General features: G+C 55.6%; 1 protein-coding gene across 14 annotated transcripts in view; it reads right to left on the bottom strand.

Moving 5' to 3' along the window:
* Window positions 1-6,944: 6,944 nt before the first annotated feature.
* ANO1 (anoctamin 1) overlaps window positions 6,945-16,083 on the bottom strand; it is an 84,648-nt gene continuing 75,509 nt past the window's right edge. For 12 of the 14 annotated variants that reach the window (XM_045486236.1, XM_045486226.1, XM_045486224.1 and 9 more), the window contains 3 exons: window positions 14,675-14,859; window positions 10,284-10,389; window positions 7,460-8,669 (listed from right to left, as the gene is read on the bottom strand). In XM_045486236.1, the coding sequence (XP_045342192.1) occupies window positions 8,427-8,669; window positions 10,284-10,389; window positions 14,675-14,859 (534 nt within the window). In that variant the 3' untranslated portion in view covers window positions 7,460-8,426. Of the gene's footprint in view, window positions 7,435-7,459; window positions 8,670-10,283; window positions 10,390-14,674; window positions 14,860-16,083 lie in introns of those variants that run through there. The other 2 variants (XR_006714345.1, XM_045486233.1) reach the window with 2 other exon arrangements.

The raw sequence follows: 16,083 nt of genomic DNA, 5'->3' as shown, positions 1-16,083 counted from the left end.
TGCATATACCTAGAAGTGCATCTGCTGGGTCATATGGTAATTCTATTTTTAAGTTTCTGAGAAACAACCATGCTGTTCTCCACAGCGGCTGCACCATTTTGCATTCCTGCCAGCAGTGCCTGAGGGTTCGGCCTCTGCACATTCTTGCTAACTGACTATTTTCTGTTTTTTGGATAATCGCCATCCTACTGGGTATGAGAAGGTATCTCACTGGGGTTAATTTTAATTTGCATTTCCCTGACGACTCTTGATGCTGAGCCTCTGTCCATGTGCTGTTGGCCATTCGTGTATCCTCTCTTGAGAAACGTCTGTTCGAGTGTTTTGCCCGTTTTTCATTGGGTTGCTTGTGTTTTTGTTGTTCAGGTTGAGGAGAGTCTTTATATATTCCGGATATGAATCCCTTATCAGAAATACGATTTGCGGGGCGCCTCGGTTACGCAGTCAGTCGGGCGTCCAACTCTTGACTGCAGTTCAGGTCATGTACTCATGGGCTTGTGAATTGGAGCCTCGCTTTGGGCTCTGCGCTGATGGTGCGGAGACTGCTCGGGATTCTGTCTCTCATTCCCTCTGCCCCTTCCCTACTTGTGCTCACTCTCTTCCTCTCAAAATAAATAAATAAACTTAAAAAATGAAAAAAATGAGGGGTACCTGGGTGGCTCAGTCGGTTAAACATCTGACTTCGGCTCAGGTCATGATCTCACGGTCCATGAGTTCGAGCCCCGCGTCGGGCTCTGTGCTGACAGCTCGGAGCCTGGAGCCTGCCTCGGATTCTGTGTCCCCCTCTCTCTCTACCTCTCTCTCTCTCTCTCTCAAAAATAAACATTAAAACAATTTTTTAAAATGAAAAAATACAATTTGCAAATGTTTTCTCCTATTCTGTAGGTGGATGCTCTGTGGATTGTGTTCTTTGATGCACAAAAATTTTAAATTTTGATCAAGTCCGTTTCACATATTTTGTTTCGCTTAGCGTTGTGTCTTTTTAGAACAAGAAAAAAGCATTTGCTGGTTTCCTGGAGGCAAACTCGTCTTGGTGAGGACGATGAGCAGAAGAATTTCCTTTCTTTTCTCCTTGTATCATTTTGGTTTCCCCTGGGTACTTTTTCTGTTTGTTTTGGTCTCTCTCAGTTGTGTGGAAGCCTTTTCTCAAACATCCAGGGGCTCTGGGCTTTGCTTGGGGGTAGTCTTTTCCAAAGAAAAAGATTCCTTCCTGTTGGGAAGGGGTATGTGCTAGGCTATAGAATGGCCCATAAGACGTCCACATTCTAATTCCCGGATTGTGAGTAAGTTAGTTTATGGGGAAGACACAGAATATATAGCAGAATATGTGGTGAAGATTCAGCTTCTGAGATGGGGAGATGATTCTGGATTTTCCCAGGGACCTAGTCCTTGAAGATGGTGGAAAGCGTAGAGCCCGTGAGGCCTGTGAGAGACATTTCACCCATGGAACTGTAAGGTAATATATTTACGCATGTGTGTGTTTTTAAATTTATTGTCAAGTTAGCTAATATACAGTGTGGACGTTGTGCTCTTGGCTTTGGGGGTAGATTCCCATGATTCATTGTTTATGCCCATGTCCCATTTTCCCCTCCCCCCGGCCCTCCCATCAACCCTCAGTTTGTTCTCTGTATTTAAAAGTCTCTAATGGTTTGCCTCCCTCTCTGTTTGAAACTGTTTTTTCCCCTTCCCTTCCCGCATGGTGTGCCATTAAGTTTCTCAAGTTCCACGTATTAGTGAAAACATATATCGTCTTTCTTTGACTGGCTTATTTCACTTAGCATAATACCCTCCAGTTCCATCCACGTTGCTGCAAATGGCCAGATTTCATTCTTTCTCGTTGCCACGTAGTATTCCATTGTGTATATAAACCACACTTTCTTTATCCATTCATCACTTGATGGAGATTTAGGCTCTTTCCATAATTTGGCTATTGTTGAAAGTGCTGCTATAAACATTGGGGTACAAGTGCCCCCGTGCATCAGCCCTCCTGTATCCCTTGGGTAAAGTCCTAGCAGTGCTATTGCTGGGTCATAGGGTAGATCTATTTTTAATTTTTTGAGGAACCTCCACACTGCTTTCCAGAGCGGCTGCACCAGTTTGCATTCCCACCAACAGTGCAAGAGGGTTCTCGTTTCTCTGCATCCTCGCCAGCATCTAGAGTCTCCTGATTTGTTCATTTTAGCCACTATGGCCAGTGTGAGTTGGTATCTCAGTGTGGTTTTGATTTGTTTTTCTCTGATGAGGAGTGACGTTGAGCATCTTTTCACGTGTCTGTTGGCCATCTGGATGTCTTCTTTGGAAAAGTGTCTATTCATGTCTTTTGCCCATTTCTTCACTGGATTGTTTGGTTTTTGGGTGTTGAGTTTGGTAAGTTCTATATAGGTTTGGATACTAACCCTTTATCCGATATGTCATTTGCAAATATCTTCTCCCATTCTGTTGGTTGCCTTTTAGTTTTTTGATTGCTTCCTTTGCAGTGCGGAAGCTTTTTATCTTGATGAGGTCCCAACAGTTCGTTTTTGCTTTTATTTCCCTTGCCTTTGGAGACGTGTCAAGCAAGAAATTGCGGCAGCTGAGGTCAAAGAGGTTGTTGCCTGTTTTCTCCTCTGGGGTTCTGATGGCTTCCTGTCTCACATTTAGGTCTTTCATCCATTTTGAGTTTATTTTGTGTCTGCTGTAAGAAAGTGGTCCAGGCTCATTTTTATGTATGTCGCCGTCTAGTTTTCCCAGCACCACTTGCTGAAGAGACTGTCTTTATGCCACCGGATGCTCTTTCCTGCTTTGTCAAAGATTGGTTGGCCACACATTTGTGGGTCCAATTCCAGGTTCTCTATCCTATTCCATTGGTCTATGTGTCTGTTTTTGTGCCAGTACCGTACTGTCTTGATGAGTACGGCTTTGTAGTAGGGGCTAAAGTCTGGGATTGTGATGCCTCCAGCTTTGGCTTCCTTTTTTAACATTACTTCGGCTATTCTGGGTCTTTTCTGGTTCCATAGAAAGTTTGGAATTATTTGTTCTAGTTCTGTGAAGAATGCTGTTATTTTGATAGGGATTGCATTGAATGTGTAGATTGCTTTGGGTAATAATGACATTTTAACAATATTTGTTTTTCCCATCAATGAGCGTGGAATGTTTTTCCATTTCTTTGTGTCTTCTTCAATTTCTTTCATAAGTTTTCTATAGTTTTCAGCTTACAGATCTTTTACATCTTTGGTTAGGTTTATTCCTAGGAATCTTGTGGTTCTTTGTACCATTGTAAATGGGATCGATTTCTTTCTCCCTGAGACCAAGAACGTGACAGGGATGTCCACTCTCATCACTGTTGTTTAACATGGTGTTGGAAGTCCTCGCATCAGCAGACAACAAAATGAAATAAAAGGCATCCAATTTGGCAAAGAAGAAGTCAAACTTTCACTTTCCGATACTCTGCATGGAAAACCTGAAAAGACTCCACCAAAAAGCTGCTGGAACTGATACATGAATTCAGCAAAGTCGCAAGATATGAGATCCGCGTACAGAAATCTGTTGCGTTTCTATACATCCACAATGAAGCAACAGAAAGAGAAACCAAGAACTTGATTACATTTGTGTTGTTTGAAGCCATGAAGTTTGTGATAATTTAACAGGCTTCGCTGCCCCCAGTGCAGCCCCCACAGACAGCCAGCAGAGGGCAGCAGCCACCAACAAGCGGAACGAGGCAGGCCTCGCTGGGGCCGGAAGCCGGGACCGCAGGTCAGGTCCGCTCACGGCCGGGTAAAGACCGGGGACCAGAAGGGAGCATCCTGGCTACAGACGTGTGTGTTTTCTGTGGAAGTTGATCGCACATGTAAACTGAACGGTTTTCTGTGCGTCATCCTTCAGTAAAAATGTAGGGGGAGAGCCAGGAGGGCGTAGACGTAGGGGGCGAAAGAAAGGGGGTTGAGAATGGGACACAGCAGATCGATTACTTAGTAGAGCAGAGGAAATTAGACCTCAGCGTCTACAAGGTTGCCTTTTCCCCAGGGGTGCATCCTGGCCGGCTCCCGGCAGGGGCAGCAGATGCCAGCCCGTCTGAGCAAGCACAGTCTTGTGCCAAAAGCTGTGTGAGGAGCAGTGAGTGGGCTGCTTGCTGTGGACATACCTGTGGTCCAGAAGGCACCCCCTTACCTCCTCCACCAATGCGTCTGCCAGCTGGACTCCAAGGTCCACTCAGCCCAAAGGCAGAAAGGCCCAGTTGTCAGTCTGTTGCTTTCTCTATCCATCTACCCATGTGTCAGATAGCCATCATTCCGTCTAACCATCCACCTCTCTGTTTGCATCCTTCTATCCTTCCATCCATCCATCAACCATCTAAATGTTCATCCATCTAAACGTCCACCCATATCCATCCATCTGTCCGGCCATCCCTCACTCACTTATCCATTCATTCAACACTTTCTGGTGCCTCCTCTGCGCCTGGCACCACTTCCCCTTACTGGCCTGTTTTCTGACAAGAGCTCGCGCCTCTTTACTTAGCCGTGGCTCCGACAAAACACGGACAGGTCAGTGAGTGTTGCCTGAGTAGGGGACACACGCCATCTGTGGTAGGGGGTTATTTTAAGGGGCACGCAAATGACTCCTGGGGACCTGCATATGAATGTGTGGGGGTGGTGGGGAAGTGGGTGCCCCGGAGCAGGGGCTCTGAAACCAGTCTTGGGCTGGCGACACCCCTGTCCCAGGCACACACCCCGGCCAAGCTCTGTTCCAGGGAATCTCACGGCTGGTCGGGGATCCCAGGACTGGGCCTGGCCCCAGTGGCCCTCGGAACCACCGTCGCAGCTGTGTGCTTAGTCAGTGGGCAGGCACACCTGGGAGGGCGGGAGGGGGGCTGGGGAGACTGCAGGGTGCATGCACCATCTAAAGCACGGCAGCCACCGGTGGCTCCGGTCACCTGGGAGGAGGCGACAGGCTGCAAAATGGGGCTGTGTTGTCAGACGGCTTGAGAATTTTCAGGAGAACATGCAAATCTGGGTTTTTATGTAGGTTTACTTGCTTTTTGCATATTAACTCAACTGCAAAAATGAGCAAATGCTGAACCTGCCAAACGGATATTGTATCGGGCTGGCTGTAGCTCACGGCGGCCTCCGCCTGTTGGGTGGGGGGGGAGAGCAGAGCCCCCAAAGCAGGTGCCAGCACGAGTGCCCTTCCCGCCCCAGACCTCAGGCCTCTGCGGGCCGTTGCCCATCACTGTCCTGCTGTGGGCGGGCACGACGCCACTCCAGGACCAGTAGCAGACAACATTCAGCGTTGGGGGCCACGGGGCCTGGGTTCGAGAGACGGCTGTGTTGCTACCTTGCTGTGTGACTGCAGCGGAGCCCTGACCCTCTCTGGGCCCCATTGTTGCTGAGATAACAGTGCCGGCTGACGGGCCGATCTCTTCCAAGGCCAGAAGTCGGGTCTTTGTGGCATCATCTCTTGGGTTTTCTCCACCCACCTCTACCGACCCCATCCAAACCCTACCATCGCCCTCCTGGATCTCTGGAACGCCTCTCTTTGGCTTCCCGTCCCACTGCAGACTTCGCCTGACAAATGCAAAGACCTCAAAATGTGCATCAGACCCCATCTCTGGGCTGGTTAACACCACGCAGCCCCTGCGGTGGCTTTTACCACCAGGCTCCAGGTCCTTGGGTCGCCTGGGAGCCCTGTGTGAGTCGCTTGTGGCTACCCCCCCTACCCTGTCTCCTGCCGCCTCCCCCGCCCCGCCCCGCCCCTCCCCTCAGGCCAGCGGTCCGCACCCTGCTGCCTCCGGGCCTTTGCACTGCCCTTCTGCTACCTGAACTGTCCTGCTGCCTCCTTGTTGCTCAGGCCTCCAGGGGCCTCCCGGACCAACCGTGTCACGCTCTGTTCTATTTCATCGGTGTCTCTTTCTTCCTCTGACACTCTCTGGTTCTGGGTTCCATTTTCTGGTTAAGCGTCTCACACTTTCTGTAAGAAGTCATAGCCTGGGGGGAGGACTGGTCTGCTTTGTCCACTGCTGTCTGCTTGAACCCTGCATGAATGAATGTCTACAAGGTCCGGGCGCCAGTCTCGGCTTAGGTGCTAAGGAGCCCTGTGACCTCGGGCCAGTCACTTGCCCACTCTGAGGCGGTTTCTTCATTCGACAAACGGGGCTAAAGATCCTACCAGGAGCCCTCACGGGCTCCTCACGGTCCTTGAGATGCTGTCCCCGGACGTTGCCTTCATGTCTAGACTAAGGAAGCGGTTCCAGAGCTTGAGAAGGATGCTCAGGGCATTGAGCTTGTGCTTTGCTGATGTTCTTGGGGATGCAGGAACGTGAGCACTAGGGGGCGCTCAAAGCTCTCCCTGGTGCCGGACGCACGTGAGGCGGAAGGAAGGTCCCCGGCCAGCAGGGCTGTGTGGCTTTGCTGGCCTTGGGTGTGAAAAAATACCTTTCCTTCGTGAAATGGTTGTGTTTCTAGGTGGTAGTTTTAAAAAGTGTGCACACGTGCCCCAGTGAAAACACCGGCAATCCTAGGTGGGTCCCCGAAAGGGTTGGGGACACTTTAGGTCCGCGGAATCCTCAGTGCTGTGTTGGGTTGGCGGGACCGGGGATGGGAACTTGAGGATCGCGATGGCGGAAGAGGCTGCTGGGAAGGCGTGACCACGACTCCCATCCCAACATAAACGCAGGTGCACACACACACACAGGCAAACACACAGGTACACACACATGTGCACACCGCCCAAACATCAACACATATGCACACGTGTGCACAGGCAGACACGAGCACGTGCTAAACCACACACGTGCACACACGCCCTTACAGGGCGAGGGAGTCCCAGGAACATCTAGAACAATCCACGTGTCTGACACGGGAGGAAATGGATGCCTATGATCCCTCCCAAACGTGCAGCTCGACCCGGGGGCTCTGAGGACAGCCGCCCGGCTTCCTGGGGCGAGGGGCCGCACGGACAGCGCTCAACTGAAGTTAAGTGGTCGTGTATCCAAATTTATTTAGTTGAGTGAACCTTCAGCCACGATCCTCTGCGGATTTGTGTACACGCTCTTTTTTTTTAAAAAAAAAAAAAGTGGTTTCCATAAAAGGATTTTTGGTAATCACCTAATTTTTAATACAATGTTTATATACAAAAACCCCATTTCAAGCTACTCACTGTACAAGAGAAAACAGAAGCATCAGACCGCACGAGCTTAGCAAATAGCGAAAATCTATGGCACCTACGAACTTCGATCACAGTTGGCGACTTAAGGGAATCATATCACACCCAACCGCATGTTCAAGACAAACGCTTTTACGTTTTCTTCCCTTTCTTTGGTGAAACATTTCCTGTGTTTCTCTCAGTGCTTGAGAAACTTCAGGTAATTGGTTAGGGTAATTGCTGCAAATTTAGAGTGCTCATGTCATCTAGGAGACTTGTTTTTACAAGCGTTAAAATGGTAACTGTCCAACAGTAACATTCCTGTAAGTAAAAATATAGAGAAGTGTTACCAAAATAGAAGGCTTTATTAATAAAAATCTTTGGTAGTAACAGTATTTTAAATTCCTCTCAATGATATCTGGTTAACTAATAAACTCCTTCCACGTTTGAGCTACAGAAAAAAACCCTCACATCCACCATAGAATTGATTAAAAACCCAATAAATATTCTAAAGCTGCAAATGTTTTCCCGATGCCTTAAGACTTCTTGAAACCTGAAGCCGTCTTTAGAAGTGCCTCCGAGGTCCTCTCTCTCTGCTCAATTTCCTGTCGACCCGGTTTTCTTTTCTTTTCTTTTCTTTTTCTTTCTGTCCCACCAAGGGTTCTGAGGCCGGTTCGTGGTGGTGGGGCAGGTGTGTGGCTGGCGGTGGGGGTGGGGACCCCAGAGGTGCGGGTCACCTGCTTCCTCGGGGACACCCGAGCCCTGCTGTGCTCCAAGAGCAAATTCTAAACTCACAGGCACCTCTTTCTGGCCACAGTGACTCGGTTTCTGAACTAACCGGAAACAGAAGATGAAAAGCCGTCGGACTTTTCCGACCCGGAGGCAGGTGATGCCTTCTGGGACTGGTGTCAACCTCGTTTTTCCATTCTCCCTCCAGTACCGCGCGGCGTTTGCCCCGATGCTTTGGGACACCTTTTCACCTCTCTAAAGGCATCAGGCGGGGTTAGAAAAGACGCTTTCTGGAGGCCTCTGCTCACGTCCCGCTGCAAAGGAAACCCACGGTCCCCAAGAAGTGTTTCTGCAAAGCGCCCGCATTCCCGCGTGTTATCACCCTATCCCCAGCGATCATTTTGATTATCCTTGAATACTAAAGATAAAAAAAATTCCCTGCGTAACAGTTTTGTGCAAAAACGAGGAGAAAAAAAAAAACAACAGAAGAAGAAGACAGGAAGAGGCTGTCCTATCAGAAGGTGGGCTTCCAAGAGCCCCGGGGCCCGGCGGAGGGGGCCCGGCGGCCTGGAGGCCAGGGGCAGCTACGGGGCGCCCCCGGGGTACTCGGGGCTGTCCAGGCCGGCTTTGGGGCCGTGACTGTTGCAGGGCTCATCCTTCTTCCGGTCCTTCTCCATCCACGTGCCCAGCAGCCGCTGCTTGCCCTGCTCCTCCCTCATGAACAGCTCCACCATGAGGACCTTCTCCTTGTGGATCTGCTGGCTGATGTCCTTGGGGATGTCTGGGATGACCCAGTCCACAAAGTCACTCATGAACATGACCAGGTTCTGCAAGGACAGGCGGTGTGTGGGGGGTGGGGAGGAGGGCCCCCGCCTGCACCCCGCCCCCCTCCACCGCCCCCGCCTCCACCTGCGCCCACCCTGCCGCTCCCAGCCCACCTCAGACACATACTTTGGGCTCCCCGGGGCCTCGGTTTCCCACAAGGTATAAACGAGGCAGGAAACCAGCCAGAGGGCCATCCGGGAATGGTGGCTGACGCCTATAAGGGACCTGAGCTCAGGACACAGCAAGTTTCTGAGTGGTTCTGACTCGCGGGGCTGGGAAGCTCAAGAAAGGATACGATCGGCCTATAACGAGCGTCAGGCTTTAAGGAGAGTAGGTAAAATAGAAATAGGACAAAAGGGGATGGAACCTAAGTCTCTGATGATTCCACAGCCCCTTCTTCACCTCGCAAGGCCTCCCAGGGCTACCCGAAAAGTCCGCTCCCTCCCTGGGGAAGTTTCTGGTGCGCAGAAAGCAAATGATGGGCTTTCACAGAAAAACCGAAATCTGTTTTTAAAACTCTTGTCCGGTGATCGTTTGTCAGCACATCCGGCCGAGTGAGACACCTTGTGGATGGTGCTGGCGCCCTCCCTCACCCTCTTGCCTTTCCTGGGTGGTGCCCCCAGCCCCCAGCTGCGGCCAGTGCTGGCTGCTGACGCTCACACCTGCCTCCTCTCCAGGGAACCGCCCCCTCCTGTCTGCCTCTTCCCGGCCTGAACGGCCTGCGGCCAATGACCAGCCAACACGGGCGGACAAAAGTCGCTCTCTTGCCTCAAGGTGGGCCCACGTGTGCTGGGGCTCATGCTCTGGAGCTCTCGCGAGATCAGGTGAGGCTGTCTCCCGCTGAGACTCCCTCTCCGCTGCACTCCCTTCCCCTCTCCTGGGAGGCTTCCTCCAGTAACCCACTTGCACAGAATCCTTGTCTCAGGCTCTGCTTCTGGTAAACTCAGCCCCAGACACTACTTATTCCTATTGCAGAGTGTTCTGGAAAGCTGACAGGTGAGGCAGCACAGCCTCAAGGAAGGGGGCGGGGGGGGGGCAGAAGTCCCGCCCGCAGCCGCATTGTGTGTAAAAGGCAGAGCGGAGGCTTGAACCCAGTTCTTGGGATTCCAGATGCTAGTGGGACACACGTGAATGGAACCGTGGCTGGGCCCACGTGGCTAAGGATGCTCCCCCATCTCTGGGACCTCAGGTGCTGTGTGTACCAGTGTGGTCCCCAGTCTGGGGTCCCATCCACTGGGAATCACTTCGGCCTCGGAGTTAAGCTGTCTCCTCCCTAGAGACCAGGTGGGGCTGGGTCCCCCGGCTCCTGGCTGGGGTCTGCAGTCAGCGGGGAACGCACTGGCCTCCTGCCTGTACCGGTCCTGTCCTCTGGGCATGTCTCCTGATACACAGAGACAGTGCGAGGCCGAGAGGGGAGACTGTCTCCTTCAATAACAGCCACTTAGATGGAGCTATGGTGACCTCAGGTCCCTTCCTCGGGGGCCTCCGAGTAAGTTCCCCAGGCCTCTAAACGTCCCCATGGCTGGCCAGCTCCTGCCTTCCGACCCTGTCCTGGGCTCACGGTGCTTCCTCAGTGCCCAATCCTCAAACCTTCTGGAAACGGGGACCTTCCGCACCTGGAAGACGATGACAAAGGCCAGCCGGGCCGCCAGCACGGCCCAGAAGTCCTTGGAGATGTCATACTTGTGCTCCGACCACGGGGGCTCCCGGTAGTCCTTGTACCTGCAGAGATGGCCAGGCATCAGTGTGGGTCTTCGAGCAGGAGCCGGGATTCCGGCCGGCGCCCTGCGGCCTCAGGAAGGCCTCCGCCAGCTCTCGAGCCACCACCACCGTGGGCGGGCGGCCATCTCTGGCGGAAGAGGCTCCAGACCAGCCGCTCACACGGTGGGCGAGTCACTCTCGGTGTTGGAGGGCGGGGTCTGGACCCCCGAGGGCTGGGCAGGGCCCGAGGGGCTTCGTGCAAAACGCAGACGCTGCAACGTGGCCCCACGGGCCCATCCATGAGCTCACAGCAGGCGACTCTGGGACCATCCGGTCCTGGGGTTCCAAACTTTTTTATTTTGTAATGTTTGTTTATTTTTGAGAGAGAGAGAGAGAGAGACAGAGTACGAGCAGGGGAGGGGCAGAGAGAGAGGGAGACACAGAATCCGAAGCAGGCTGCAGGCTCTGAGCTGTCCGCACAGAGCCCGATGCGGGGCTCAAACCCACTAACTTCGAGATCATGACCTGAGCCGAAGTCGGACGCTGAACGGACTGAGCCCCCCGGGGGGGGCCCCATGAGGTTCCAGACTTTTAAAGGCAGCAAAGCCCTTCTTCCTAACAGGAATCTCACCTGAGACTCTAGTGGGCCACACAGAGCAAGTGGGGGCGCCTGGTTTCCCAAGCCTGGAGCCCCCCCAACCGCAGCCCAATGCCCACCGTCCACAAAATCCCGCTGGGTTCCATGAACCCCAGGTTTGAAACCCGCCTCTCCAGGCTCTCCTGTCTACTGAGGAGACTGCTGGAAACGAGACCAACACAATTCTCCAAAAGCAGCCCAAGTATGAGGTCAAACGCGACTGGTGGGGACAGGACCCGCCAGTCAACTGTCCCCCTGCCTGCCGGCCCCACGGGACCCAGCACCGCAGGGGCACCTCCTTCCTCTCTTCCAGCTGAAGCTTCTTGGCTGTCCCCTCCTTATCTCCACATGACACCGGCCCATCCCCCTCCCTGGGTTACCAGGTGTAGACGCTGCCCGCTGCCCCCTGCCTGGGCGGACACCCTCTCCCCCACTGACCCTCGTTCCACGGAGCACCGTCCTCACTGCCTGCCTGTCACCGCCCTGCCATCGCGCACTGCCCCCCCCCCCTCCCCGCTTGAGAGGGCCCGGCCCGCCCTCTTGTTCTCAGAGGTCCTGAGTCCTGAGATGACCAGTCTCCGGAGGCGGGGTGAGAATGACAACCCAGGGTCCCGCCTCCACCCAGGCCCTCCAATTTCAGGGGGTGCTGTTGGCTTCAATGGCACTGACCCTGTGCTATGCGTGGCAAAGGCTTCCCCAAAGCCATCAGAGCTGTGGCGGGGGCGGTTTCCGGGGGCCGGGCCGTAGGCACACCTGCTGGGCACCGAAAAGCTGAGGTCCAGTGGAGGGGACCAGAAGAACAAGCACCTGGCTGTGCGGGCACAGCCCTGGCCTGCATCCAGAACCAGTGACCGCCTTGCTGTGTGTTCCCGAGCAACGGCCTGGCCCCTCTGGGCCTCAGTCGCCATCTCCTCAGTCACACTAGAAGCGTTTATTGAACAGCTACTACATTCCAGCCCCCGTTTCAGGGGTGGCCACTCAGGAACCCACTACAGACAGGGCCCCTCACCCACGGAGCTTTATTTCTGGAGCGAGCTGGATGGGAGTCTCTGAGGAACCACTCGGCACTGAGCTGCCAAACCCAGAGACAGGACCGGGCGGGGGAACGCGCACTTGGGTGCCAGCTGCACGGTGACACAGGACTCGCTCGACCTGCTCTCTGATGGGAACAGGCAGCCCCTGTTCTTCCAGCGTCAGAGGCCACACACACGTGCTCCTCCCTTTCCTTTCTGTGCTGCAAAGTATGTTTGGGCCCCCCTGGCAAACTCCTACGCATCCCTCAAAGCCCACTTACAGACCTGTCCCGATGCCACCTGCTGCCATTGGCACCGACCTCTGTCAGAGATGGTCTTACTCTCCCCTTCCCAGCTCTGCCTGCCAGCCCCCACGGGGAGGATACTAACGCTCTCTCTGGGGGTGGCTGTGACGATCAGATGGGACAGTGCCTGTCTTGGTGCAGGCATAAATGTTAGCCAGCAGCCATGACAGTTCTCAGTGCTGCCCTGCATCTCTCCACACCCACCGCCCCAGGCTGGCGCACCCCCTGCCACCAATTCCTGTGAGAGGCAGCGTGCGTGGGTGTGGCTGGCAGAGGCCCGGAGCTCCCAGGCCTGCGGTGCAGGATCTTGGCCAAGGGTTGGGGGGGGTAAGGCCTGGCTGGGGCCTGAATCCCAGGGAGCGGAGCGGTCTGACCCACGGTCTTCTGAGTCCATGGGGGAAAATACAAGACACTTACAAACGGGTCCCGGCCCTGTGTCCCTGGCCCCTCCCCCACGTGGCCAGGACCCTGGGCTGATGCATGGGACGGAGCTGCTTCCTCAGCCAGTGTCTGGGACCCAACGCCCGGTTCCGGAAAACCGAGGCTAACCTCGTAAATGGCAACACTGACATTTCAGAGGGAATTTCTGATAACGTGAGCACATCTCCGTGCCTTCTCTGTTCGTTATTATTCTTGCTCTAAAACGGACCCTTAGCAACGTGGGTCAAGCCTGTGTGCTTAGCGTGCAGCCTTCAGACAACACAGACGAGGCGCTGGTGGAGAGGAAACCCAGGGGGCCGGAGGCCCCCTTCCCTGCACTTCCAGCCCCCCACGCCATCCCCTCCCCAGGTCACCACCCCGGAGCTGGCAGCAGACCATTCCGGGCCTTTCCTGGGATTTCCGTGCCCGGTTCCGAGCCCGCCGAAGCGAGTCGGTGGGTGGGCTTCTGGGAACCGGGCTATGTCGCGGGACTGGCTTGTGTTACGCACCTTCTCTACCTGGCCGGCCTCGCTCTCACTCGCTCCTTTCCGCTGCCGTCCCCGCCCTGGCTGTCGTCACGCAGGGCCAGCCGCGAGCGCCTGCTGTCCACAGGACCTCCGGAGCCCCGAAGCCAGGCAGGCCTGCTTCCCTTTTCCAAAGGCCCCGGTGCTGCTGGTTTTCCAGTTCCTGGGCCTGTTTTTTCTTGCTGCCGTCGGTACCCTAGAGCCTGGCAGTCGCCCCCCACCCCCACCCCAACTCCCCTTCAGTTGGTCAAGGTGATGGAGACGTATGAACGAGTCTATCGGACTATGTGTAAAGCGGGGCAAGGACCCACCGAGCTCCACCGCACGGGCTCCGTGGCTGGGCTTTTGGCCTCTGAGGTCTCGCGTTTCTGAATCTCAGCTGAGTTAGACGAGCGCACACTGGTTCCCTCCTCCCTGCTTTTGTCCGCATTGCCCCGCCCCTGCACTTACCACCCCCGCCCCCCCCCCCATCCACCCTTCACCTGCCTCCCCTCTACACTGATCTGCAGCGAGGTCCCTGGATAGCTGGGACCGTGCCACCCGCTCCCGGGTCCGCAGACCCTAACCCAGGCGTGGAAGAGGCCCAGGGAATGGCCAGGTCTCAGCTCTGCCTCCCATGCCGGATCCTGTCTCCATCTTTCCTGGGGTGCTCCTTGCACACCCCCCAGTGTCTGGCCATGGGGGGCCCCCCCCCCAGGTCTGGCCGTCTCATCCATGACTTCTTCTCCAAGTCAGCGCGCCCAGTCTTCCTTAGGGCTTCTCAATTCTCTAGCCACGACCCCACACCCTGGCACATGACCCAGGTCGAGCCTCTACCCTCTGGCCACAGTGCTTCACTTAGGGATGGGCAGGCCAGCGAGACTCAACCCCGACTCTTGAGAAAGACGTTCTGCCCCTGGCCTGGCTGAGCAGAGAGGGCGTCTTCACTGCCTGCCAGAACACAATACCACCACGGAGTAAGGCAAAGCTGGGAGGCAGTGCCAGAGGGGGGGGCCGGATGGCAAGCTGTGACCCCTGGATCCAGCCATGCCTGAAGCTGTCATGGCCTTCTTAGTTAAAGGAGCTCACAGGGGGCACCTGGGTGGCCCAGTCGGTAACCGTCTGACTCTTGATTTCACCTCTGGTCATGATCTCACAGTTCATGAGTCCGAGCTCCGTATCTGGTTCTGCACTGACAATGCGGGGCCTGCTTGGGATCCTCTCTGGCCCTTTCTCTCTGGCCCTCCCCTGCTCATGTTCTCTCTCTCTCTCAAAATACTAAATAAACACGAAAGCAATTGCTCAACGACCAAAGGAACCAATAAAGCCCCTCCTGGTGCCACCATTCTGGGGCTTGCCCCTGAAAGAGCCCTCCCTCGAACTGGGGTTTGCCCGGAAGCGCCCCGAGAGAGATGCCGAGAGCCGTACCTGCAGATCTGCACCTCGTAGCCCAGATCCAGGGGGTCGTTGGGGGCCGTGCCGTTCTGGAAGTCGCTGACGTTGAAGGAGGAGAGGGTGTGGTTGACGAAGCCGTGCATGGTCCCGTTCTGGCTGTACACATACAGGTACACCAGGCGAGGGATGAAGTCGGACGTGAAGGAGATCACGAACGCCTGGGCCAGGGGACAGCGGGGTGAGCGCGGACCCCCGGCTGCGTGGGGGGGGGGCCTCGCCCCGAGCGGGCCTGGCCATGTGACCCTCTGCCCACGAGCTGGCCATGTGAGCAGCGTGGAGGACCCCCTGGCAGCCGAAGGGGAGGGCCTGGGGGCAGGGAGCAGGACACCCCGAGCAAGAAGGCCCGGGGACAAATGCTGCCTCTCACCGGCTGTGTGGCCTTGGGTGGGTCACCTAACCTCTCTGTGCTCCGCGTGCTTCGCCTTCCTGGCTCGCTTGAGAGGGAACGTGGGAGTAGAAAGGTCTTTGTAAACGGCCATGTATTCCAGAGCCGTCTCTGGGGGCAGCCCGTGTGGTGCCAAGGGCAGGGCAGGGCCCCGGAGCCTGACAGCCTCAGGTGAGGTCCAGCCCGGCCTCTTTCTGGCTGTGTGGTGGTGGGCAAGTCGCCTGACCTCTCTGTGCCTCTGTTGTCTCGCACGTAAGGTGGGCCATGACAGCCCCCGCCCTGAAGGTCGTGTGTGTGAATGGGTGGATGTGTGCAAAGAGCCTGGAAGGGCCTGGAGCATTCTAGATGCTCGATAAATGTTAGCTGCCATTACTACTGCTGTTGGTTGTTCCCATGAGATGTTTCCAGCCGCTCGCAGCACCCCTGTGCCCCAGGGAGACTGTCCCCTCTTCCAGCACCACCCTCCGCCTCAGAGCCCTGTGCTCAGCCACCCAGGTCAGGATGAGGGGCCGTCGCTGTCCAGGGTGCCCGCTCTGCCCGCCGTGGCCCTTTAACGAGGGGTTTCAAAGCCTCGACTGGGCAGGGGGGCGGCCATCAGCAGGGGAAGCAGCGTCGGAGGACTCTGAGGGTCCCTTCTCCGGGACTGAGTTTTACTTCCTGTGCTGTGGGGGCCCGATCCCCAGGCCTTGCCCTGACCCTGACCCTGACCCCGACCCAGCATGGTGCAGGCCCCAGGCTGTGCCTACTCCTGAGAGCAGTCGCCTGTGTGCAAACAGGCAGCCTCTGGGGGCTCGGGCGTGGCCAGCAGGCGGAGGGCCGAGGGTCCCAGGGTGGTGGACCCGTGAGGCTGTCTGGGGTTTGCAGGCCTGGGGTTCAGCCTTGGGCGTGGAAGCATGTGTTAGGGACCACCGGACAGCTCAGCCCAGGGCGGTCCTGGCCCCAGCACGGTCACGTGGACCTAGACGGGCGGCTGCAGGGGAGACTGAGGGCTGGTTGG

The sequence above is a fragment of the Leopardus geoffroyi genome, chromosome D1, assembly GCF_018350155.1.
Source record: "Leopardus geoffroyi isolate Oge1 chromosome D1, O.geoffroyi_Oge1_pat1.0, whole genome shotgun sequence".
Taxonomy (NCBI): Eukaryota; Metazoa; Chordata; class Mammalia; order Carnivora; family Felidae; genus Leopardus; species Leopardus geoffroyi.
Note: the sequence above shows the minus strand (reverse complement) of the source record. Positions and strands in the feature narration are given on the sequence as shown.